This window comes from Oncorhynchus mykiss, chromosome 18 (genome assembly GCF_013265735.2).
Source record: "Oncorhynchus mykiss isolate Arlee chromosome 18, USDA_OmykA_1.1, whole genome shotgun sequence".
Taxonomy (NCBI): domain Eukaryota; kingdom Metazoa; phylum Chordata; class Actinopteri; order Salmoniformes; family Salmonidae; genus Oncorhynchus; species Oncorhynchus mykiss.
This window is the reverse complement of record NC_048582.1, coordinates 71,036,054-71,062,569: the sequence shown is the minus strand read 5'-3', so window position 1 is coordinate 71,062,569 and position 26,516 is coordinate 71,036,054. Positions and strand designations below refer to the sequence as shown.

The window sequence follows — 26,516 nt, the reverse complement described above, 5'->3', positions numbered from 1 at the left end:
TTTTTGTAAGTGTAATGTTTACTATTCATTTTTACTGGTTATTTAATTTTTGTTAATTATCTAGTTTTCTTGCTTTGACAACGTTAACATATGTTTCCCATAAAGTCAATAAAGCAATTGAATTGAAAAGAGAGGGCGAGAGAGAGAAAGACTTTGTCTTTCCTTTCTCATTTTCTTTTTGGATTAGTAATCTCTCAAAAATGATATAAACATATGTTTTGTACCACATGTTATATTTTCTGGACAGTTCTCAAGCTGTTGGGAGCCTCAACATTCTGAACGACCAGGTAGTGGATGAGAGCATAACAAATCGGCGATAGAAACCTTAGCTTAACCGAGGGACATTTCAAACACGTTCAGTAACAACAGAGGTAATATCAAATCAAATCAAATCAAATTTTATTTGTCACATACACATGGTTAGCAGATGTTAATGCGAGTGTAGCGAAATGCTTGTGCTTCTAGTTCCGACAATGCAGTAATAACCAACAAGTAATCTAACCAACAAGTAATCTAACTAACAATTCCAAAACTACTGTCTTGTACACAGTGTGAGGGGATAAAGAATATGTACATAAGGATATATGAATGAGTGATGGTACAGAGCAGCATAGGCAAGATACAGTAGATGGTATCGAGTACAGTATATACATATGAGATGAGTATGTAAACAAAGTGGCATAGTTAAAGTGGCTAGTGATACATGTATTACATAAGGATACAGTCGATGATATAGAGTACAGTATATAGGTATGCATATGAGATGAATAATGTAGGGTAAGTAACATTATATAAGGTAGCATTGTTTAAAGTGGCTAGTGATATATTTACATCATTTCCCATCAATTCCCATTATTAAAGTGGCTGGAGTTGAGTCAGTGTCAGTGTGTTGGCAGCAGCCACTCAATGTTAGTGGTGGCTGTTTAACAGTCTGATAGCCTTGAGATAGAAGCTGTTTTTCAGTCTCTCGGTCCCAGCTTTGATGCACCTGTACTGACCTCGCCTTCTGGATGATAGCGGGGTGAACAGGCAGTGGCTCGGGTGGTTGATGTCCTTGATGATCTTTATGGCCTTCCTGTGACATCGGGTGGTGTAGGTGTCCTGGAGGGCAGGTAGTTTGCCCCCGGTGATGCGTTGTGCAGACCTCACTACCCTCTGGAGAGCCTTACGGTTGAGGGCGGAGCAGTTGCCGTACCAGGCGGTGATACAGCCCGCCAGGATGCTCTCGATTGTGCATCTGTAGAAGTTTGTGAGTGCTTTTGGTGACAAGCCGAATTTCTTCAGCCTCCTGAGGTTGAAGAGGCGCTGCTGCGCCTTCTTCACAATGCTGTCTGTGTGAGTGTACCAATTCAATTTGTCTGTGATGTGTATGCCGAGGAACTTAAAACTTGCTACCCTCTCCACTACTGTTCCATCGATGTGGATAAGGGGGTGTTCCCTCTGCTGTTTCCTGAAGTCCACAATCATCTCCTTAGTTTTGTTGACGTTGAGTGTGAGGTTATTTTCCTGACACCACACTCCGAGGGCCCTCACCTCCTCCCTGTAGGCCGTCTCGTCGTTGTTGGTAATCAAGCCTACCACTGTTGTGTCGTCCGCAAACTTGATGATTGAGTTGGAGGCGTGCGTGGCCACGCAGTCGTGGGTGAACAGGGAGTACAGGAGAGGGCTCAGAACGCACCCTTGTGGGGCCCCAGTGTTGAGGATCAGCGGGGAGGAGATGTTGTTGCCTACCCTCACCACCTGGGGGCGGCCCGTCAGGAAGTCCAGTACCCAGTTGCACAGGGCGGGGTCGAGACCCAGGGTCTCGAGCTTGATGACGAGCTTGGAGGGTACTATGGTGTTGAATGCCGAGCTGTAGTCAATGAACAGCATTCTCACATAGGTATTCCTCTTGTCCAGATGGGTTAGGGCAGTGTGCAGTAACAGTAACAACAAAGATAATAACAGTAACAACAGAGATAATAACAGTAACAACAGAGAAAATAACAGTAACAACAGAGGTAATAACAGTAACAACAGAGATAATAACAGTAACAACAGAAATAATAACAGTAACAACAGAGATACTGTAACTTTATACATCTCAAATGGCACACTGTTCCCTATATCGTGCACTACTTTTGACCAGGACCTATAGGACTCAGTCTGCAGTTTATTAATGGTTGGAGTTCAGATCCCGTCGGCATCGAAAAAGGAGAGGTCTTAACTGGAATGAATAGTGAAAGAAGGGAAGGGAGGGAGGGGAGATCGTAACTGTATTGACTGTAAAACGGACTACATCCTAAATGTATACTTCCATCAGCAGTCTACTGAAGTAAAGTCCAGGGATTCGTCCCACATAGAACCATGTTCCCTATATAGTGCACTATAGGCTCTGGTCAAAATGAGTTGACTGCAAAGGGGTAGGGGTGCCATTTGGGCTGCAGGTTTCAGGTGAATTCTCAATAGCTGTGCTTCTCATTAAACAGTGATGTAATATATTATATATATCTATAAGTACTTTTGTAATGTCTAACTTTTTATTCTCCGTTTTATCGCAAATCCTTTTTTTGTGCGTAGTCACTTTTTTTGTTTGACTAACAAATGATTTATCTTTAAGGACATTCTCTATTAAAGTCATGGATTGCTATAACACACAGGGATGGGTTATATATATATTATATAGTCCACAGGGATGACTTGACCTCGATCAGCCCAGGGTTAAAGAACTTAACTGTATCTCAAATGACGTTATAGCACCGTATGAGTCCTGGTCAAAAGTAGTGCACTATAAAGGGAATAGGTTGCCAGTCCTGGTCAAAAGTAGTGCACTATAAAGGGAATAGGTTGCCAGTCCTGGTCAAAAGTAGTGCACTATAAAGGGAATAGGTTGCCAGTCCTGGTCAAAAGTAGTGCACTATAAAGGGAATAGGTTGCCAGTCCTGGTCAAAAGTAGTGCACTATAAAGGGAATAGGTTACCAGTCCTGGTCAAAAGTAGTGCACTATAAAGGGAATAGGTTGCCAATCCTGGTCAAAAGTAGTGCACTATAAAGGGAATAGGTTGCCAGTCCTGGTCAAAAGTAGTGCACTATAAAGGGAATAGGTTGCCAGTCCTGGTCAAAAGTAGCGCACTATAAAGGGAATAGGTTGCCAGTCCTGGTCAAAAGTAGTGCACTATAAAGGGAATAGGTTGCCAGTCCTGGTCAAAAGTAGTGCACTATAAAGGGAATAGGTTGCCAGTCCTGGTCAAAAGTAGTGTCTCGGTATAAAGGGAATAGGTTGCCATTTGGGCAGGGCCTTTGTCTCATGTTAAAGGCTGAGCCTTTGTCAGGACCCATCCACTTTCAGTCCTGTGGTTAATTGCCTTTAAGAAAACCTCTGACCCCTTTCACCTTTCAGGAAATGTCTGGATGCAGCCGCAGTTCAGCAACCCGTTATCTTCTTCCTTCTCTGGTTTTTCCTTCCTTCTCTTTGGTTCTTCCCCTTTTTGCTGTCTGTTGATCAGTGCTTCCAGGGTCAGCCAGGTCACACGTGATATAATGCTCAGTGCTTCCAGGGTCAGCCAGGTCACACGTGGTATAATGCTCAGTGCTTCCAGGGTCAGCCAGGTCACACTTGATATAATGCTCAGTGCTTCCAGGGTCAGCCAGGTCACACGTGATATAATGCTCAGTGCTTCCAGGGTCAGCCAGGTCACACGTGATATAATGCTCAGTGCTTCCAGGGTCAGCCAGGTCACACGTGATATAATGCTCAGTGCTTCCTGGGTCAGCCAGGTCACACGTGATATAATGCTCAGTGCTTCCAGGGTCAGCCAGGTCACACGTGATATAATGCTCAGTGCTTCCAGGGTCAGCCAGGTCACACGTGATATAATGCTCAGTGCTTCCAGGGTCAGCCAGGTCACACGTGATATAATGCTCAGTGCTTCCAGGGTCAGCCAGGTCACACGTGATATAATGCTCAGTGCTTCCAGGGTCAGCCAGGTCACACGTGATATAATGCTCAGTGCTTCCAGGGTCAGCCAGGTCACACGTGATATAATGCTCAGTGCTTCCAGGGTCAGCCAGGTCACACGTGATATAAGTAAGTATTCAACGTCCTTCAATGTCAGAGGACGTCGGGAGATGACGTGGGAACTGGCCACCAGTGTTGTAGTACTGGAGGTCTCTCGTCCGGTCTCTAGTTCGGTCTCGGTCTTTAGTGTGGTCTCCAGACCCCATGTTGAGTGTCTCGGTCTCTACTGAGGTCTCGACACCCCATGTTGAGTGCCTCGGTCTCTAGTTCGGTCTCGGTCTCTAGTGAGGTCTCCAGACCTCATGTTGAGTGTCTCAGTCTGTAGTTTGGTCTCTAGTGTGGTCTCGGTCTCTAGTGTGGTGTCCAGATCCCATGTTGAGTGTCTCAGTCTCTAGTTCGGTCTCGGTCTCTGGTGTGGTCTCGAGACCCCATGTTGAGTGTCTCGGTCTCTAGTTCGGTCTCGGTCTCTAGTGCGGTCTCGAGACCCCATGTTGAGTGTCTCAGTCTCTAGCTCGGACTCGGTCTCTAGTGTGGTCTCCGTCTCTAGTTTGGTCTCGGTCTCTAGTGTGGTCTCGGTCTCTAGTTCGGCCTCGGTCTCTAGTGTTGTCTCGGTCTCTAGTTTGGTATCGGTCTCTAGTTCTGTCTCAGTCTCTAGTGTGGTCTCGGTCTCTAGTTCGGCCTCAGTCTCTAGTGTGGTCTCGAGTCCCCATGTTGAGTGTCTCAGTCTCTAGTTCGGTCTCAGTCTCTAGTGTGGGCTCGGTCTCTAGTGTGGTCTTGGTCTCTAGTGTGGTCTTGGTCTCTAGTGTGATCTCGGTCTCTAGTTTGTTCTTGGTCTCTAGTGTGGTCCCGGTCTCTAGTTCGGTCTCGGTCTCTAGTGTGGTCTCGGTCTCTAGTTTGTTCTCGGTCTCTAGTGTGGTCTCGGTCTCCAATGTGGTCTCGGTCTCTAGAGTGGTCTCGGTCTCTAGTTTGGTCTCGGTCTCTAGTGTGGTCTCGGTCTCTAGTTCCTGTCTCGATCTCTAGTGTGGGTCTCGAGACCCCATGTTGAGTGTCTCGGTCTCTAGTGTGGACTCGGTCTCTAGTGTGGTCTCGGTCTTTACTGTGATCTCGGTCTTTAGTGTGATCTCGGTCTCTAGTGTGATCTCGGTCTCTAGTTCGGTCTCAGTCTCTAGTTCGGCCTCGGTCTCTAGTGTGGTCTCGGTCTCTAGTTCGGCCTCAGGCTCTAGTTCGGTCTCGGGTCTCTAGTGTGGTCTCGGTGTCTAGTTTGGTCTCGGTCTCTAGTTCGGTCTCGGGCTCTAGTCCAGTCTAGAGACCACATATTGAGTGTCTAGGTCTCTAGTCCAGTCTAGAGACCACATATTGAGTGTCTAGGTCTCTAGTCCAGTCTAGAGACCACATATTGAGGGTCTATGTCTCTAGTCCAGTCTAGAGACCACATATTGAGGGTCTAGGTCTCTAGTCCAGTCTAGAGACCACATATTGAGGGTCTTGTCTCGGGTGTTGGATACATTTTAACTCGGTCTCGGACAGTGAGGACTCGTGATTTCTTCCTGAGACCAGTCGAGACGTTAGTGAGGACTCGTGATTTCTTCCTGAGACCAGTCGAGACGTCAGTGAGGACTCGTGATTTCTTCCTGAGACCGGTCGAGACGTCAGTGAGGACTTGTGATTTCTTCCTGAGACCGGTCGAGACGTCAGTGAGGACTCGTGATTTCTTCCTGAGACCGGTCGAGACGTCAGTGAGGACTCGTGATTTCTTCCTGAGACCGGTCGAGACGTCAGTGAGGACTCGTGATTTCTTCCTGAGACCAGTCGAGACGTCTTCCCCGAGACCAGCAGAGTAAAAAAAACTCATAATTATCCTTGTACACACTTTGTTTTCATGCTTATCATCAATTATGCAGAGGGAGTTGATCCTTCATTACTGATGTTATTTTGTAGTGTAATGTTATTTTGTAGTATATTGTTATTTTGTAGAATAATGTTATTTTGTAGAATAATGTTATTTTGTAGTATAATGTTATTTTGTAGAATAATGTTATTTTGTAGAATAATGTTATTTTGTAGTATATTGTTATTTTGTAGTATAATGTTATTTTGTAGTATAATGTTATTTTGTAGTATAAGGTTATTTTGTAGTGTACTGTTATTTTGTAGTGTAATGTTATTTTGCCATTCGTCCGTCTGTTTGTGTGTGAAATTGTAGCCAAGCAACAATATTATATTATTGAATTATTATTATATTATTATTACATTATTATAATATTATTACTACATTATTATTATATTATTTCTATATTATATTGTTATATTATTATTATTTTATATTATTGAATTATTATTATATTATATTATTATTATTATATTATTATAGTTTTATTATTATATTATAATAATATATTATTATATTATTATTATTAAATTATTATTATATTATTATATTATATATTCAGGGAGAGCAGTCCTAGGGATGATTAATTTGGATTCATCTATTTTTTAAAGTAAAATAGGTACAAATCTGTCATTCTGCCCCTGAACAGGCAGTTAACCCACTGTTCCTAGGCCATCATTGAAAACAAGAATTTGTTCTTATTTGATATGAAAAAAATATGTCAGAGGGTATGATTGGATGGGGCCACAGTGTCTCCTGACCCTTCCTGTCTCAGCCTCCAGTATTTATGCTGCAGTAGTTTATGTGTCGGGGGGCTAGGGTCAGTTTGCTATATCTGGAGTACTTCTCCTGTCTTATCCGGTGTCCTGTGTGAATTTAGGTATGCTCGCTCTAATTCTCTCTTTCTCTCCTTCTTTCTCTCTCTTGGAGGACCTGAGCCCTAGGACCATGCCTCAGGACTACCTGACATGATGACTCCTTGCTGTCCTCAGTCCACCTGGTCGTGCTGCTGCTCCAGTTTCAACTGTTCTGCCTGTGATTATTATTATTTGACTCTGCTGGTCATTTATGAACATTTGAACATCTTGTCCATGTTCTTTTATAATCTCCACCCGGCACAGCCAGAAGAGGACTGGCCACCCCTCATAGCCTGGTTCCTCTCTAGGTTTCTTTCTAGGTTTTGACCTTTCTAAGTAGTTTTTCCTAGCCACCGTGCTTCTACACCTGCATTGCTTGCTGTTTGGGGTTTTAGGCTGGGTTTCTGTACAGCACTTTGTGACATCAGCAGATGTACGAAGAGCTATATAAATACATTTGATTTGATTTGATGAGAAGTGCTGAGAAAAGATGTAGAGAGAGCAATGAAGAGTGAAAACGACACAGCAAGAAAGAGCGACACAACGAGGTACACACATGAGAGAGAAAGACAGAGAGATCAGTAGAAGCTTCTCTTCCCACCACAGGGAATTACAGACAGTGAAGTACTGACCTGATCCTTACCATATCTTATCAATAAATGAGTGACTGCTCATGCCTGGTGGGACTCTTTGATATGTGCTGAAGACAACACCATCTGCCGAGTCAGGCATTAATAATGGAGCACCAATCCAAGCGGAAAAGGAGCGTCACTATTCAAGTATAGTGAATACTTAGGGAGAAAAAGGTGTAGATTCTCCGAGCATACACTGGACGCTCTGGCCGAGGAGTAGGGTTGATCTAAGCGTTCTGACCTCACAACAGACATCAAACTCCCAAACTGACTGGCTAACGTTGGCTAGCTACTTCTAGACACATGAGAGAACAGCTCACTCTGAACATGTTACTCTCCCCAGCAGGTTAGACTGTTTTCTTGTTATCCTTGAGTGTTGGTGACTGTAACGGCTGCTGGCAACAATTTAATCACGCTTTTTTGTCAACGTTTTACCGACACCGGCCATATTCAACCAGTGTTGAGTGTTCGTAAATTCATCAGTTATTCTGCTCCTCTGGCACACTCAGACGAGAGTGCTCTGAAATCTGAGTAGATAGCCAGAGCGAATTTACCAGCTACGCCTATCAACATTTGTCACAGTGACATCGTGAACATTCTATTGAAATTGTTACTTACAGAGTGGAGTCTTTTGTTGAGACATGTAGCTAGCTAGCTAAACAATAAACCATAATCCAAACTCATAACGTTACTACCCTGCATGAATCTGCAGGTAGCTAACCAACCAGGTTCAATGTTAGCTAGCTAACATTCAGCTCTACCTAGCAATAAAAAATGGCTCTGAGATACAAATGATATTACTACACAGATCATACACTTAACGTTAGCTAGCGAGCTAACGTTAGCTAGATACCTAAGTTTTAATTTGAAATGAAAATGGTTCTCTGACTAAATTAGAAATGTGTAATATGTGAGAATCTAGCTATCTAGACTATCTTATACATGGATGGACGCTTCTCCCTCTCAGTCACGGATGCCTTGGCTGCCCTTAGTTTGAAGATATAATCCGTACATAGGTTTTTTAAACAGCCTTCTGTGATCTCTTTTCAACTCCCTCTGCATATTTGCAATCAAAGGCTAGAATTTTCACCATTTCCTAAACTATCGCTATGCCTAACTCCACCGGGCCTTCCACTGATTTCAAAATTCTCCTCCAGAAAGTTGAGAGAAAGTGGAGAGCAACACTTTGATCTCTCTATCTCTCTCTCTCTCTCTCTCTCTCTCTCTCTCTGTCTCTGTCTCTGTCTCTGAGAGAGAGAGAGAGATAGAGAGTCACCAACACACACAGGCATACACAGACACATTCCCTCTCACACACAATGTATCAGAACCTCCGCAGCATTCAAACTGGTTGAACATACTTCATAATGACGTCAAACACCAAAAAACATAATTTCAACCAGTTTTGCCCACTGACCACTGGGTACCTAATGGGTTCATTCTTATTACTAACTACAATAAGCAATTTCATAAATGTGTTAAGTGCCACGTCTGGTTGTTCCTCATTACACACAACAGACCAGCAAATATTCTCTACATCAACAACATAGGAATCACTACAAAACATATTGTATAACCTCTTATGAACCATATTAGGCCCAGCCTTTTGAACTTTGGTTTTCCTAGATATGGCTACTATATTGTGGTCACTACATCCTATGAATACTGCTTTCAAACACATTTCTGGAGGATTAGTAAAGATGTGATCATTATATGTTGATGATTTAATTGATTATATCATTCATGTGCTGTTTGTAACTATGCTGGTAGGTTGACTGATAACGGTTACAGTCTGATGCGTTTTCTTGAGTGGGCAGCTTGATGATAGCCAGTCAATATTGTAATCACCAAGAAAATATACCTCTCTGTTGATATCACAGGTACACTTCAACTATGACAAAATGAGAAAAAAAAATCCAGACTATCACATACATGATCAAGCATTTCACACGTTATCCAAATACTGACTGTTAGCACTCTGTGGTCTATAGCAGCTTCCCACCAGAATGGGCTTTAGGTGAGGCAGATGAACCTGTAGCCATATTACTTCAACAGTATTTAACATGAGATCCTCTCTCATCTTTACAGGAATGTGGTTCTGAATATAAACAGCAAAACCTCCACCTTTGGCATGTCTGTCTTTTCTGTAGATGTTATAACCATGTATTGCTTCCACTGTATCATCAAAAGTATTATCTAAGTGAGTTTCAGAGACAAATGTCATCTGTTACTAGTAAATTATTTATGTCATGAACCTTGTTTCTTCAGCTACATATGTTAACGTAGGCTATTTTTCTTCTGGGATTCTTACTTGCTTTACTGGAAAACATTGGCAGAAGTAGACATGCTCATGTTATTTATGTTAGTGCAGGGTGAGCTGCTCACAGTGGACTTCCTAGTGCACATCACCTCAGTGCTGACAGTATCACTGGTTCATAGACACATGATTACTGCAGACAACAGCCGTAGGATCAGCAGAGGCATTCAGGGCAGTTAGAGGAACATAAATTAGGTTACTTACATTTTGTCTACCAACACTGCTGGTATAATGTACATTTGCTGAAGCATTATGACAACTCAGCGACACAATGGTAGGGATTAACTGAGCTGGGCTCGGGTCATTGATAAATCATTGTCTCAACACAACCTTATAATGCTGTGAAAGGACTCAGGAACCCAAATGATTTGGGTGGATCCCTACCTCCTCATAAAATGTGTTTTGTTTCCAAAAGGTATCGAAATTGTCAATAAAGTTACTCCCACTGAGCTGCAATAATCACGTAGCCAGTTGTGAAGAGAAAGAATCCTGCTAAAGCGTTCAATGCCTCAATTCGGGGCCAAATATGATGGGTCTTTTATTAGTGTCTAGAAGAGAGTCAATCAGTTCTTTAAAATCCATTATTGATTTCCATGTCCTTGCTAGGTACATTTGAGAGCAGCTTAGTAATGTCATTTACTCAAGATCCGGGATAAGACATTGTTTTTGCACCAGGAACGGTCCCATTTCTTACCATGGAGCTGCCCAAAATCATGGCTGGCGAGAAGGATGAGGAAATCCTCCCACTCCCACGATTCACAGAATTCAGAGAACACTTTATGGATGGACGTGAGGCAGGATAACTTGAGCCCATTGGTCCCGATCCCGACGCCTGGTGCCTCCGAACAGATGAAGAAGCTCGATCCAGAGGAGGGACGGAAGGTTCCCGACGTGGACTTCTAAATGGTAGGAGTTGTAGGCACTGCAGCCACAGACCCAGGTACCCCCATCGACGAAGGTGCAGGAAAATCAGGCTCCAGGATGGTGAAACTATTAGCTGTTGGGAGTGTAGACTGCTTTATGGGAGGAGCTGTCTTCGGCTTCCACGGCTCGTGGCATGCGGCCATCGCTGATTGCCATGCATCTCTTGATGTGCTCCTTCGACTCTGCTACCAGATTGGGGAGCTCTGGGCAACACCGGCCAGTCGAATAATAGCAAACCACATGATGGACATGCTCAGTCGACGTCCAGGCACCGGCATAGAAAAGGTAAACATTCTACTTTGCCTTGTCCCCAGTTACTTACATAAGCTGGCAACCTGCATGATCAAGGATGCCACCTCTAGCCTTTATTCCTCGGCAAGAAAACAATTGCTAGATTGGAACTGAGTGATCCGGTTTGTACAGAAACAAAGCATAGCAGAAACAGGTCCCACAGCGCTGGAATTGTTCATTTATTTCAATCAATGTGTTAAGCGGGATTCCGTAATAGGTATCCCCCAGGTGTAATAGGTAACTCCCAGGTGTAATAGGTAACTCCCAGGTGTAATAGATAACCCTCAGGTTTAATAGATAACTCCCAGGTGTAATAGATAACCCCCAGGTTTAATAGGTAACTCCCAGATATAAGCCAAATGAAATTAACTTTGTCACCATGCAGAATTACAGCGCACATTTTTTTTTATCGTTCATCCATAATACGACAAATTTCTAAGGGAAACTATGATGAGAGCTTGTTTAATTTAGAGACTGGGGCATCCTGACACCGCCATTACTTCAGGTGAACCTGGGGCATCCTGACACCGTCATTACTTCAGGTGAACCTGGGGCCTCCTGACACCGCCATTACTTCAGGTGAACCTGGGGCATCCTGACACCGTCATTACTTCAGGTGAACCTGGGGCCTCCTGACACCGCCATTACTTCAGGTGAACCTGGGGCCTCCTGACACCGCCATTACTTCAGGTGAACCTGGGGCATCCTGACACCGGCATTACTTCAGGTGAACCTGGGGCATCCTGACACCGGCATTACTTCAGGTGAACCTGGGGCCTCCTGACACCGCCATTACTTCAGGTGAACCTGGGGCATCCTGACACCGCCATTACTTCAGGTGAACCTGGGGCATCCTGACACCGGCATTACTTCAGGTGAACCTGGGGCAACCACCACAGAGAGAGAGGCACAGGCCGGCGGAACATGACAGAGAGAGAGGTGCATGACAGGACGTAAGGCTGATGAACCTGGGTGACCACCACAGAGAGAGAGGTGCATGACAGGACGTAAGGCTGATGGACCTGGGTGACCACCACAGAGAGAGAGGTGCATGACAGGACGTAAGGCTGATGGACCTGGGTGACCACCACAGAGAGAGAGGTGCATGACAGGGCGTAAGGCTGATGGACCTGGGTGACCACCACAGAGAGAGAGGTGCATGACAGGACGTAAGGCTGATGGACGGCATAATTATAACAGAGGGAGAGGTGAGGGAAAACACATTTTATCTCCTTTCCCCCCTCTTCTCCTCTCTCCCCACTTCTCTCCTTCCTCTCACAATCTCTCTCCCTATCTCTCTATTCTATCTCCCCCTCTCCCTATCTATATCCCCATCTCCCTATCTAATTCCCCTTCTCCCTCTCTCTAAACCCTTCTCATCTCATTTCGTCTCTCCCTATCTCCCTCATCCTCTCTCTCGCTCCCTCTCTCTCTCCCTCCTCTCCCAATCTCTCTGCCCCTCTTCCTCTCTCTCCGTCTCCTTACCTCTATCCGTATCTCGCTCCCCCTTTCCCTATCTCCCTCTCCCTCTTCTCATCTCTCCCTATTTCTCTTCCTATCTCCCCCCCCTCTCGCTATCAGTCTCCCCCTTCTCACTTTACAATCCTATTTATCTCCCCCTCTCCCTTGGTTTATGTGGTGTAATGGGGTCTTGTGAAAGACTAGATGAATCACACTATGTATGTTCCACAGAGTCAAGATGAATCACTGTGGCCAAATGTATTTTACCACACACTCACACACACACATATCTGCACAGGCAGACCCTCCCCCCACCACACACACACACACACACACACACACACACACACACACACACAAACACACAAACACACACAGACACACACACACACACACACACACACACACACACACACACACACACACACACACACACACACACACACACACACACACACTTCAGAGGTTCTTTATGAACTGGTTATCTTGAGAACAAGAGAAGCATAGAAAGGCTATTGGTTCTGAAGGCTAATAAACACCATGTTTCTGGTGCGGAGGGATGGAGAGAGAGAGATAACTTTGTCCTTGGCTTGCTCATAACCTCTTCAGAATCACTCAGTGAATCAGCCATTACTCATACTGGGGCAGCCGCTATGACACTCTTGTAAAATACCCTTGGAAGCTTCTACGTATGAGAGCAGCACTTCAGAGATAATGGAATAAAAAAATTACATTGTCTCGTTTTCTCTTTCTCTTTCTCTCTCTCTCTCTCTCTCTCTCTCTCAATTAAATTCACTTTATTGTCATGGGAAACATACAGTATGTTAAGATACAGTGCCTTGCGAAAGTATTCGGCCCCCTTGAACTTTGCAACCTTTTGCCACATTTCAGGCTTCAAAAATAAAGATATAAAACTGTATTTTTTTGTAAAGAATCAACAACAAGTGGGACACAATCATGAAGCGGAACGACATTTATTGGATATTTCAAACCTTTTTAACAAATCAAAAACTGAAAAATTGGGCGTGCAAAATTATTCAGCCCAACAGTCTCTCCTGTGATGTAGTGATATGTGACATACAGTGGGGCAAAACAGTTTTTAGTCAGCCACCAATTGTGCAAGTTCTCCCACTTAAAAAGATGAGAGAGGCCTGTAATTTTCATCATAGGTACACTTCAACTATGACAGACAAACTGAGAAGAAAAAAAATCCAGAAAATCACATTGTAGGATTTTTTATGAATTTATTTGCAAATTATGTTGGAAAATAAATATTTGGTCAATAACAAAAGTTTATCTCAATACTTTGTTATATACCCTTTGTTGGCAATGACAGAGGTCAAACGTTTTCTATAGCGCAACGGTCAAATAATCTTACTAGAAAATATTCATATTCATGAAATCACAAGTGAAATATAACGAAACACAGTTTAGCCTTTTGTTAATCTCCCTGTCGTCTCAGATTTTGAAATTATGCTTTACAGCGAAAACAATCCAAGTTTTTTTGTAAGTTTATCGATATATATATTAGCAAAACATTATGTACACCTAGCGGCAGGTAACTTGGTCACGAAAATCAGAAAAGCAATCAAAAGAATCGTTTACCTTTTATGAGCTTCGGATGTTTTCACTCACGAGACTCCCAGTTAGCAAATGTTCCTTTTGTTCCATAAAGATATGTTTTATATCCAAATGCATCAAACCGTTAGTTTTACCTAGGAATCCACCGGAAATAGCGGTCACGACAACGCAGACAAAAATTCCAAATTATAATATCGACAGAAACATGGCAAAAAAAATGTATAATCAGTCCTCAAGGTGTTTTTCAAAAATCCATTTGATAATATCAACCGGGACAGTTGGCTGTTCACAAGGACCGGGAGGAAAAATGGCTACCTCTGTTTAGCGCAAAAATCACACTGAGAGCCAACAACTGACCACTTACACAATGTGGTTGTTTACGCTCATTCTTCAAAATAAAGGCCTGAAACTAAGTCTAAAGGCTGTAGACACCTTAGGGAAGCCACAGAAAAAGGAATCTGGTTGATATCCCTTTCAATGGGCAATAGGGATGTATAGAAAGACAGGGGTTTCAAAAGAAGAGTCACTTCCTGATTGGATTTTTCTCAGGATTCCGCCTGCAATATCAGTTCTGTTATACTCCCAGACAATATTTTTACAGTTTTGGAAACTTTAGAGTGTTTTCTATCCCAAGCTGTCAATTATATGCATATTCTAGCATCTGGTCCTGAGAAATAGGCCGTTTACTTTGGGAACGTTATTTCTCCAAAAATAAAGATAGTGCCCCCTAGCTTCCAGAGGTTAAAGGTCTCAATTCCATCACCGCCAAATACTGCTACCCTCTCCAGTTGGTGCTGGTCACCGCCAAATACTGCTACCCTCTCCAGTTGGTGCTGGTCACCGCCAAATACTGCTACCCTCTCCAGTTGGTGCTGGTCACCGCCAAATACTGCTACCCTCTCCAGTTGGTGCTGGTCACCGCCAAATACTGCTACCCTCTCCAGTTGGTGCTGGTCACCATCGAACAGCCCCGTAGGGGTCTGTATTTTTACTAAACTGGACCTACAATCTGATCCGCATCCAGGAGAGGGATGAATGGTGCCTTCAGCACGATGTATGGTCACTACGAGTACTTGGTGTTGCCTTATGTACTAGCCATTGCTCCATCGGTGTTCCAGGCATTCGTGAACGATGTGTTCCGGGACGTGCTTGGGCATCAGGTGGTCATGTATATATGACATCCTGATATACTCGGCTACCTTAGAGGATCATATAGATGGCATCATATCCCCTACATCCTGGAACGCCTTCTGGAGAACCATCTGTACGTCGAGGTGGAGAAGTGCCAGTTCCATCAGGCCACTGTCTCTTTCCTGGGATACCGGATCATTCCGCAGGGAGTGGTTTTGGATGAAAGGAAAGCCGAGGCAGTCAGGTCATGGTCAGTCTCAACCACCGTAAAAAGGACTACAATGTTTTTTTTCCAACTTCTACCGCCACTTCATTAAGAACTTTAGCTCCATCTTCTCAACTTCTCCTCAAGTTTTTCCCCCGTAAGTTGGTGTGAAGTCCTACAGCCAATGAGGCTTTCCACCTAGGGGTATTCCACCTCGCTCAGTTGCTGCAACACCCAGATCCAACTCTGCCTTTCGTGGTGGTGGTGGATAAAAAACAGTCTCCTGCAGAGAGGAACCATGACGTTGGCGCCTGGGAGTTCCTGCCGTTGAAGTTGGCACTAGAAGAGTGGAGACACGGTCTGGAGGGCACCAAGGACCCATTTCTTATCCTCACCGACCATCAGAACCTGGATTACAAACAAACCGCAAGGCGGCTGAACCCGCGCCAAGCAAGGGGGGGGGCTTTTCTTCACTAGATTCAACTTCATTCTATCATACTGCCCAGGTTCAAAGAACATCAAGGCCGATGCCCTGGTTCATCTCCACGATTCGGGAGCTATTCTGCCCTCTGGAGTGCACCTACGTTCCCACAGAGGTAAGTTATCGGCTGTTGACACATCCCTCGTCACTGGACACCATGGTATTATCCACCATTTAATGCTAATCTGTGTCCACCTTGGCGCAGGACATCGCTCGCTACGTCAACTCTTTCCCCGTTGGTGCACAAACCAAATCTACCCGGCACACCTCAGGATGTCCACCTCTACGTTTCAAAGTGTCGGGAGGGAAAAGCTCCCGAATCGTGGAGATGAACCGTGGGAACGTAGGTGCACTCCAGAAGGCAGGATCTACCCGACACTCTCCAGGTTGCTGAGGCTGTTCCAGCAGGTCTTCCGGGCACCTTGTCCTTCCGGAGGAGATGGTCTCTGACCATGACCCCCTATTCACGTCACTGGTATAGAGAGCCTTCATCAAGAAGCTGGGGACACGGTCAGCCTCACTTCTGGGTACTGACCTCAGTCCAACAGGCAGGTGGAGAGGATGAACTAGGAGCTGGACCTCTCGTTATGAGTCAAGGTAATGGGCACCTTCCCTGGGCGGAATATGCCCAGAATTTACTTCGTCACTCCTCCAGCTGGCTGTCTGCCTTCTAGTGCGTCCTGGGATACCAACCTGCCCTGGCTCCATGCAGAGCCAGACCGAAGCTGCTGCGGTGGATGAGTGGTTCGGCGTGCAGAGGTTTGAAACGCTGCCCACGTGAGTCTCCAATGCTCCGTCAGAAGGAGTAGGCGGACCACCATCCCAGAAAGGCTCCAGTGTTCCATCCTGGTGATTGTGTCTGGTTCTGCACCTGGAACCTCCCGCACCGCCTGCCCTGCCAGAAGCTGAGCCCCCAGTTTGTGGAGCCGTTTAAAGTCCTCTGGAGGATCACAATGAGGCAACCTACGGTTTACAGCTCCCCACTAAATACCGGATCTCACCCTCTTTTCATGTTTCCCTCTTCAGGCTGGTGGTTCCTGGTTCACTGGCTGCTGCCGTCCCTCATTACACCCCTCCACCTCAGCTCCGCCTACGCCGTCAGATCCCTCCTGGACTCATGACGTCGTGGATTCGGCTCCAGTACCTGGTGGGCTGGGAGGGGTACGGTCCCTCCTGGACTCCAGACGTTGTGGGTTCTGCTCCAGTACCTGTTGGGCTGGGAGGGGTACGGTCCCTCCTGGACTCCAGACGTCGTGGGTTCCGCTCCAGCACCTGGTGGGCTCGAAGGGGTATGGTCCAGAGGTGTTGGGTTCCGGCTGGGATGGGGTACGGTCCGGAGGTGTTGGGTTCCGGCTGGGAGGGCTACGGTCCAGAGGTGTTGGGTTCCGGCTGGGAGGGCTACGGTCCAGAGGTGTTGGGTTCCGGCTGGGAGGGCTACGGTCCAGAGGTGTTGGGTTCCGGCTGGGAGGGCTACGGTCCAGAGGTGTTGGGTTCCGGCTGGGAGGGGTACGGTCCAGAGGTGGTGGGTTCCGGCTCGGAGGGGTACGGTCCAGAGGTTTTTGGTTCTGCTGGACCACATTTTAGATCCCAACATCATCCGAGATTTAAACCTTTGCCGTCCGGACCGGTCGCTCCTCGCCTTCTGGGACGTCCTCCCGGCCGGCGCCGCCCTGCGGCTACATCCGGGGTGGGGGGGGGGGGGGGGGGAACTGTCACGTCTACTTCCACTCCCCCACTCCCCCACCTGCCCTCGTAATACATCATTACGCCTCATCAGTCACACCTGGACTTCGTCACTTTATCTAACAGTCTGTTGTATCACCCATCAGGTAGTTAATGTGTTCATGTTCAGATGTTCGTTCATATTAAACCCACTGACTGAACCGGCTTCCTGATTCCCTGCTTCTCCGTTACAGAACATACACATTGCAATGGGTTATACATCTCCCCCACTTAATCTACACAGATTGAAGTGGATTTAACAGGTCACACCACAGTATTCAACATGCTGACTCTGTCACACAACAGGCTGGTCACACCACAGTGTTCAACACGCTGACTCTGTCACACAACAGGCTGGTCACACCACAGTGTTCAACACGCTGACTCTGTCACACAACAGGCTGGTCACACCACAGTGTTCAACACGCTGACTCTGTCACACAACAGGCTTTTCACACCACAGTGTTCAACACACTGACTCTGTCACACAACAGGCTGGTCACACCACAGTGTTCAACACACTGACTCTGTCACACAACAGGCTGGTCACACCACAGTGTTCAACACGCTGACTCTGTCACACAACAGGCTGGTCACACCACAGTGTTCAACACGCTGACTCTGTTACACAACAGGCTGGTCACACCACAGTGTTCAACACGCTGACTCTGTCACACAACAGGCTTTTCACACCACAGTGTTCAACACACTGACTCTGTCACACAACAGGCTGGTCACACCACAGTGTTCAACACACTGACTCTGTTACACAACAGGCTGGTCACACCACAGTGTTCAACACACTGACTCTGTTACACAACAGGCTGGTCACACCACAGTGTTCAACACACTGACTCTGTTACACAACAGGCTGGTCACACCACAGTGTTCAACACACTGACTCTGTTACCATTTCATCAGACAAGTGCTTTTGTTTCTGAACCCAGCCTCAAGTCACCAACACCCCCCACACACATACAGACACACCCACACACACACACACACACACACACACACACACACACACACACACACACACACACACACACACACACACACACACACACACACGCATACACACACACACACAGTCTCATATTAAATCTGACTTTGGCCTGGGGACACGTGGAGCCGTCCTCTATCTTTATTACAGCTCCCTAATCCCTACATAGTGCACTACTTTTGACCAGGGCCCATAGGTAGTGCACTATGCAGGGAATAGGGTCCCTGGGCTCTGGCTAAATGTAGGGCTCTATGTAGGGAATAGGGTCCCTGGGCCCTGGTTAAATGTAGGGCTCTATGTAGGGAATAGGGTCCCTGGGCCCTGGTTAAATGTAGGGCTCTATGTAGGGAATAGGGTCCCTGGGCCCTGGTTAAATGTAGGGCTCTATGTATGGAATAGGGTTCCATGTGTTTTAGCTATCCAATTGGCCCAGAACAACTCTCCACAAACGCACTCTGGGCGTCGGACATCTTGTTAAGCCATAAGGAGAGATGTTTGCTGTTGAAATCTCATCGTGTCGTTGATGTTTGGTGTTGAAATCTCATCGTGTCGCTGATCTGTGTTGTGGCCTACATTTGACATAATGCATCTTTAATAGACTGTCATCAGTTTCCTTGGGAACGATGTTTCCTTGGGAAAATCCTCTCATGAGAAAAGTGAGAAAGGATGTTTTGTCCATTTCTGGACTGATTATAACGACATTAGAAGATATTGGCTAATGTACAATATGTTTGGGGGAGATAACTAGATCTGTCTCTGTGTGTGTGTGTGTTTCTGTATGTGTTAATGACTACAGTATATTTTATGTATTACCCTGATGAGATCCAGAATCAATTAAATATCAAAGGACAGATGGGGTGATGCTGTCCCCACTAACATTCAGATGGGGTGATGCTGTCCCCACTAACATTCAGATGGGGTGATGCTGTCCCCACTAACATTCAGATGGGGTGATGCTGTCCCCACTAACATTCAGATGGGGTGATGCTGTCCCCTCTATCAGTCAGATGGGGTGATGCTGTCCCCACTAACATTCAGATGGGGTGATGCTGTCCCCACTAACATTCAGATGGGGTGATGCTGTCCCCACTAACATTCAGATGGGGTGATGCTGTCCCCACTAACATTCAGATGGGGTGATGCTGTCCCCACTAACATTCAGATGGGTTGATGCTGTCCCCACTAACATTCAGATGGGGTGATGCTGTCCCCACTAACATTCAGATGGGGTGATGCTGTCCCCTCTATCAGTCAGATGGGGTGATGCTGTCCCCTCTATCAGTCAGATGGGGTGATGCTGTCCCCTCTATCAGTCAGATGGGGTGATGCTGTCCCCTCTATCAGTCAGATGGGGTGATGCTGTCCCCTCTATCATTCAGAGGGGGTGATGCTGTCCCCTCTATCAGTCAGATGGGGTGATGCTGTCCCCACCAACATTCAGATGGGGTGATGCTGTCCCCACTAACATTCAGATGGGGTGATGCTGTCCCCACTAACATTCAGATGGGGTGATGCTGTCCCCACTAACATTCAGATGGGGTGATGCTGTCCCCACTAACATTCAGATGGGTTGATGCTGTCCCCACTAACATTCAGATGGGGTGATGCTGTCCCCACTAACATTCAGATGGGGTGATGCTGTCCCCTCTATCAGTCAGATGGGGTGATGCTGTCCCCTCTATCAGTCAGATGGGGTGATGCTGTCCCCTCTATCAGTCAGATGGGGTGATGCTGTCCCCTCTATCAGTCAGATGGGGGGATGCTGTCCCCTCTATCATTCAGATGGGGTGATGCTGTCCCCACTAACATTCAGATGGGGTGATGCTGTCCCCTCTATCAGTCAGATGGGGTGATGCTGTCCCCTCTATCATTCATATGGGGTGATGCTGTCCCCTCTATCAGTCAGATGGGGTGATGCTGTCCCCTCTATCATTCATATGGGGTGATGCTGTCCCCTCTATCAGTCAGATGGGGTGATGCTGAGAGAGGGTAGGAGAGATGGAGGAGAGAGGGTCGGAGACATGGAGGAGAGAGGGTCGGAGGGATGGAGGAGAGAGGGTCGGAGGGATGGAGGAGAGAGGGTCGGAGAGAGGGTCAGAGAAAGGGTCGGAGAGAGGATCGGAGGGATGGAGGAGAGAGGGTCGGAGACATGGTGGAGAGAGGGTTGTAGAGATGGAGGAGAGAGGGTCGGAGGGAGGGTTGGAGGGATGGAGGAGAGAGGGTTTTAGAGAGGGTCGGGGAGAGGGTCGGCGAGAGGGTCGTAGGGATGGAGGAGAGAGGGTCAGAGAGAGGGTCGGAGTGATGGAGGAGAGAGGGTCGGAGAGAGGGTCGGAAGGACGGAGGAGAGAGGGTCGGAGGGATGGATGAGAGAGGGTCGGAGGGATGGAGGAGAGAGAGTCGGAGAGAGGGTCGGAGAGAGGGTCGGAGGGATGGAGGAGAGAGGGTCGGAGGGATGGAGGAGAGAGGGTGGGAGAGATGGTGGAGAGTGGATCGGAGGGAGTGACCCGGAAAACTTTTTCCCATGACCACGATACAAACGTTCCCTTCTGAAATCTACAAGCATCTACTGTACCTGTGTGTATTTAATCCATGTTGAAGGAGTCTATTGTCTATATTTAATCCAGTCTGTGTACTGTTGGGGCACTAGAGGACCGGTTCTGTTCCGTTGGGTCACTAGAGGACCATTTCGGTTCCGTTGGGGCACTAGAGGACCGGTTCTGTGTTCCGTTGGGGCACTAGAGGACCGGTTCTGTGTTCTGTTGGGGCACTAGAGGACCGGTTCTGTTCCGTTGGGGCACTAGAGGACCGGTTCTGTCCTGTCGGGGCACCAGAGGACCGATTCTGTTCCGTTAGGGCACTAGAGGACCGGTTCTGTGTTCCTTTGGGGCACTAGAGGACCGGTTTCGTTCCGTTGGGGCACTAGAGGACCGGTTCTGTTCCGTTGGGGCACTAGAAGACCGGTTCTGTTCCATTGGGGCACTAGAGGACCGTTTCTGTTCCGTTGGGGCACTAGAGGACCGGTTCTGTTCCGTTGGGGCACTAGAGGACCGGTTTCGTTCCGTTGGGGCACTAGAGGACCGGTTCTGTTCCGTTGGGGCACTAGAGGACCGGTTCTGTGTTCCGTTGGGGCACTAGAGGACCGGTTCTGTTCCGTTGGGGCACTAGAGGACCGTTTCTGTTCCGTTGGGGCACTAGAGGACCGGTTCTGTGTTCAGTTGGGGCACTAGAGGACCGGTTCTGTGTCCTGTTGGGGCACTAGAGGACCGGTTCTGTTCCGTTGGGGCACTAGAGGACCGGTTCTGTTCCGTTGGGGCACTAGAGGACCGGTTCTGTGTTCCGTTGGGGCACTAGAGGACCGGTTCTGTGTTCCGTTGGGGCACTAGAGGACCGGTTCTGTTCCATTGGGGCACTAGAGGACCTGTTCTGTTCCATTGGGGCACTAGAGGACCGGTTCTGTTCCGTTGGGGCACTAGAGGACCGGTTCTGTTCCGTTGGGGCAATAGAGGACCGGTTCTGTTCTGTTGGGGCACTAGAGGACCGGTTCTGTTCCGTTGGGGCACTAGAGGACCGGTTCTGTTCCGTTGGGGCAATAGAGGACCGGTTCTGTTCTGTTGGGGCACTAGAGGACCGGTTCTGTTCCGTTGGGGCACTAGAGGACCGGTTCTGTGTTCCGTTGGGGCACTAGAGGAACGGTTCTGTTCCTTTGGGGCACTAGAGGACCGGTTCTGTTCCGTTGGGGCACTAGAGGACCGGTTCTGTTCCGTTGGGGCACTAGAGGACCGGTTCTGTTCTGTTGGGGCACTAGAAGACTGGTTCTGTTCCGTTGGGGCACTAGAGGACCGGTTCTGTTCCGTTGGGGCACTAGAGGACCGGTTCTGTTCCGTTGGGGCACTAGATGACCGGTTCTGTTCCATTGGGGCACTAGAGGACCGGTTCTGTGTTCAGTTGGGGCACTAGAGGACCGGTTCTGTGTCCTGTTGGGGCACTAGAGGACCGGTTCTGTTCCGTTGGGGCACTAGAGGACCGGTTCTGTTCCGTTGGGGCACTAGAGGACCGGTTCTGTGTTCCGTTGGGGCACTAGAGGACCGGTTCTGTTCTGTTGGGGCAATAGAGGACCGGTTCTGTTCCGTTGGGGCACTAGAGGACCGGTTCTGTTCCGTTGGGGCACTAGAGGACCGGTTCTGTGTTCCGTTGGGGCACTAGAGGAACGGTTCTGTTCCTTTGGGGCACTAGAGGACCGGTTCTGTTCCGTTGGGGCACTAGAGGACCGGTTCTGTTCCGTTGGGGCACTAGAGGACCGGTTCTGTTCCGTTGGGGCACTAGAAGACCGGTTCTGTTCCGTTGGGGCACTAGAGGACCGGTTCTGTTCCGTTGGGGCACTAGAGGACCGGTTCTGTTCCGTTGGGGCACTAGAGGACGGGTTCTGTTCCGTTGGGGCACTAGAGGACCGGTTCTGTTCCGTTGGGGCACTAGAGGACCGGTTCTGTTCCGTTGGGGCACTAGAGGACCGGTTCTGTTCCGTTGGGGCACTAGATGACCGGTTCTGTTCCGTTGGGGCACTAGAGGACCTGTTCTGTTCCGTTGGGGCACTAGAGGACCGGTTCTGTGTTCCGTTGTGGCACTAGAGGACCGGTTCTGTCTTCCGTTGGGGCACTAGAGGACCGGTTCTGTTCTGTTGGGGCACTAGAGGACCGGTTCTGTTCCGTTTGGGCACTAGAGGACCGGTTCTGTTCCGTTTGGGCACTAGAGGACCGGTTCTGTTCCGTTTGGGCACTAGAGAACCGGTTCTGTGCTCCGTTGGGGCACTAGAGGACCGGTTCTGTTTCGTTGGGGCACTAGAGGACCGGTTCTGTTCCGTTGGGGCACTAGAGGACCGGTTCTGTTCCGTTGGGGCACTAGAGGACCGGTTCTGTTCCGTTGGGGCACTAGATGACCGGTTCTGTTCCATTGGGGCACTAGAGGACCGGTTCTGTGTTCAGTTGGGGCACTAGAGGACCGGTTCTGTGTCCTGTTGGGGCACTAGAGGACCGGTTCTGTTCCGTTGGGGCACTAGAGGACCGGTTCTGTTCCGTTGGGGCACTAGAGGACCGGTTCTGTGTTCCGTTGGGGCACTAGAGGACCGGTTCTGTGTTCCGTTGGGGCACTAGAGGACCGGTTCTGTTCCATTGGGGCACTAGAGGACCTGTTCTGTTCCATTGGGGCACTAGAGGACCTGTTCTGTTCCGTTGGGGCACTAGAGGACCGGTTCTGTTCTGTTGGGGCAATAGAGGACCGGTTCTGTTCCGTTGGGGCACTAGAGGACCGGTTCTGTTCCGTTGGGGCACTAGAGGACCGGTTCTGTGTTCCGTTGGGGCACTAGAGGAACGGTTCTGTTCCTTTGGGGCACTAGAGGACCGGTTCTGTTCCGTTGGGGCACTAGAGGACCGGTTCTGTTCCGTTGGGGCACTAGAGGACCGGTTCTGTTCCGTTGGGGCACTAGAAGACCGGTTCTGTTCCGTTGGGGCACTAGAGGACCGGTTCTGTTCCGTTGGGGCACTAGAGGACCGGTTCTGTTCCGTTGGGGCACTAGAGGACCGGTTCTGTTCCGTTGGGGCACTAGAGGACCGGTTCTGTTCCGTTGGGGCACTAGAGGACCGGTTCTGTTCCGTTGGGGCACTAGATGACCGGTTCTGTTCCGTTGGGGCACTAGAGGACCTGTTCTGTTCCGTTGGGGCACTAAGGACCGGTTCTGTGTTCCGTTGTGGCACTAGAGGACCGGTTCTGTCTTCCGTTGGGGCACTAGAGGACCGGTTCTGTTCTGTTGGGGCACTAGAGGACCGGTTCTGTTCCGTTGGGGCACTAGAGGACCGGTTCTGTTCCGTTGGGGCACTAGAGGACCGGTTCTGTTCCGTTGGGGCACTAGATGACCGGTTCTGTTCCGTTGGGGCACTAGAGGACCTGTTCTGTTCCGTTGGGGCACTAGAGGACCGGTTCTGTGTTCCGTTGTGGCACTAGAGGACCGGTTCTGTCTTCCGTTGGGGCACTAGAGGACCGGTTCTGTTCTGTTGGGGCACTAGAGGACCGGTTCTGTTCCGTTTGGGCACTAGAGGACCGGTTCTGTTCCGTTTGGGCACTAGAGGACCGGTTCTGTTCCGTTTGGGCACTAGAGAACCGGTTCTGTGCTCCGTTGGGGCACTAGAGGACCGGTTCTGTTTCGTTGGGGCACTAGAGGACCGGTTCTGTTCCGTTGGGGCACTAGAGGACCGGTTCTGTTCCGTTGGGGCACTAGAGGACCGGTTCTGTTCCGTTGGGGCACTAGATGACCGGTTCTGTTCCATTGGGGCACTAGAGGACCGGTTCTGTGTTCAGTTGGGGCACTAGAGGACCGGTTCTGTGTCCTGTTGGGGCACTAGAGGACCGGTTCTGTTCCGTTGGGGCACTAGAGGACCGGTTCTGTTCCGTTGGGGCACTAGAGGACCGGTTCTGTGTTCCGTTGGGGCACTAGAGGACCGGTTCTGTGTTCCGTTGGGGCACTAGAGGACCGGTTCTGTTCCATTGGGGCACTAGAGGACCTGTTCTGTTCCATTGGGGCACTAGAGGACCTGTTCTGTTCCGTTGGGGCACTAGAGGACCGGTTCTGTTCTGTTGGGGCAATAGAGGACCGGTTCTGTTCCGTTGGGGCACTAGAGGACCGGTTCTGTTCCGTTGGGGCACTAGAGGACCGGTTCTGTGTTCCGTTGGGGCACTAGAGGAACGGTTCTGTTCCTTTGGGGCACTAGAGGACCGGTTCTGTTCCGTTGGGGCACTAGAGGACCGGTTCTGTTCCGTTGGGGCACTAGAGGACCGGTTCTGTTCCGTTGGGGCACTAGAAGACCGGTTCTGTTCCGTTGGGGCACTAGAGGACCGGTTCTGTTCCGTTGGGGCACTAGAGGACCGGTTCTGTTCCGTTGGGGAACTAGAGGACCGGTTCTGTTCCGTTGGGGCACTAGAGGACCGGTTCTGTTCCGTTGGGGCACTAGAGGACCGGTTCTGTTCCGTTGGGGCACTAGAGGACCGGTTCTGTTCCGTTGGGGCACTAGATGACCGGTTCTGTTCCGTTGGGGCACTAGAGGACCTGTTCTGTTCCGTTGGGGCACTAAGGACCGGTTCTGTGTTCCGTTGTGGCACTAGAGGACCGGTTCTGTCTTCCGTTGGGGCACTAGAGGACCGGTTCTGTTCTGTTGGGGCACTAGAGGACCGGTTCTGTTCCGTTTGGGCACTAGAGGACCGGTTCTGTTCCGTTTGGGCACTAGAGGACCGGTTCTGTTCCGTTTGGGCACTAGAGAACCGGTTCTGTGCTCCGTTGGGGCACTAGAGAACCGGTTCTGTTTCGTTGGGGCACTAGAGGACCGGTTCTGTTCCGTTGGGGCACTAGAGGACCGGTTCTGTTCCGTTGGGGCACTAGAGGACCGGCGTTAGGAAATACTGCTCCAAAATTTAGACCAAGAAATTGCCTTCATACATAACAATCTCTTCACCCACGAGGAATCACAATCATGATGAGTTCAGACCTTGTGCACATTGTGAATATAACCCTAACCTTCCATTTTATTGACCCAACACACTGCGCTCTCTACATTATGTGCCAAAACTCTAGAGAGCCTTTATCTGAGTCAGGCAGACCTGCTGTCACCAACTTCATCTGTTTAATCTTCCATATGCCTTATTGCCCTGGAGGTGATTGGCTAACACTGGTGATCTCAGATGCAGGATAGACAGGGATTGGCCAGTAGCAGTGTCAATCATCCATAAGGAGCGTGTGCTCTGGGGTGAGATAAGGGAGGGCAATGTTTCCTGTCATGCTGTGAACACTGCTCTCGTCCAAGGCCTCCTTTCCTCTCTTCTCCTCTCTCCAGGGGACTGCTGTCTCTGTCTAGATTTCTTTCCTCCCTTCTCCTCTCTTTAGGGGACTTCTGTGTCTGTCTAGCTATCGTTCCTCCCTTCTCATCTCTCCAGGGGACTTCTTGTCTGTCTAGCTATCTTTCCTCTCCTCTTTCCCTCTCTCCAT

General features: G+C 48.5%; 1 protein-coding gene across 1 annotated transcript; it reads right to left on the bottom strand.

Annotated features, from left to right (window-relative positions):
- Positions 1 to 3,414: 3,414 nt before the first annotated feature.
- On the bottom strand, positions 3,415 to 4,203 carry LOC118941014. The gene is made up of 2 exons (XM_036951084.1): positions 4,142 to 4,203; positions 3,415 to 4,033 (listed from the first exon to the last, which is right to left on the bottom strand). Exons 1-2 carry the CDS (start codon positions 4,201 to 4,203, stop codon positions 3,415 to 3,417), a joined length of 681 nt encoding a protein of 226 aa, XP_036806979.1.
- Between the last annotated feature and the right edge of the window lie 22,313 nt (positions 4,204 to 26,516).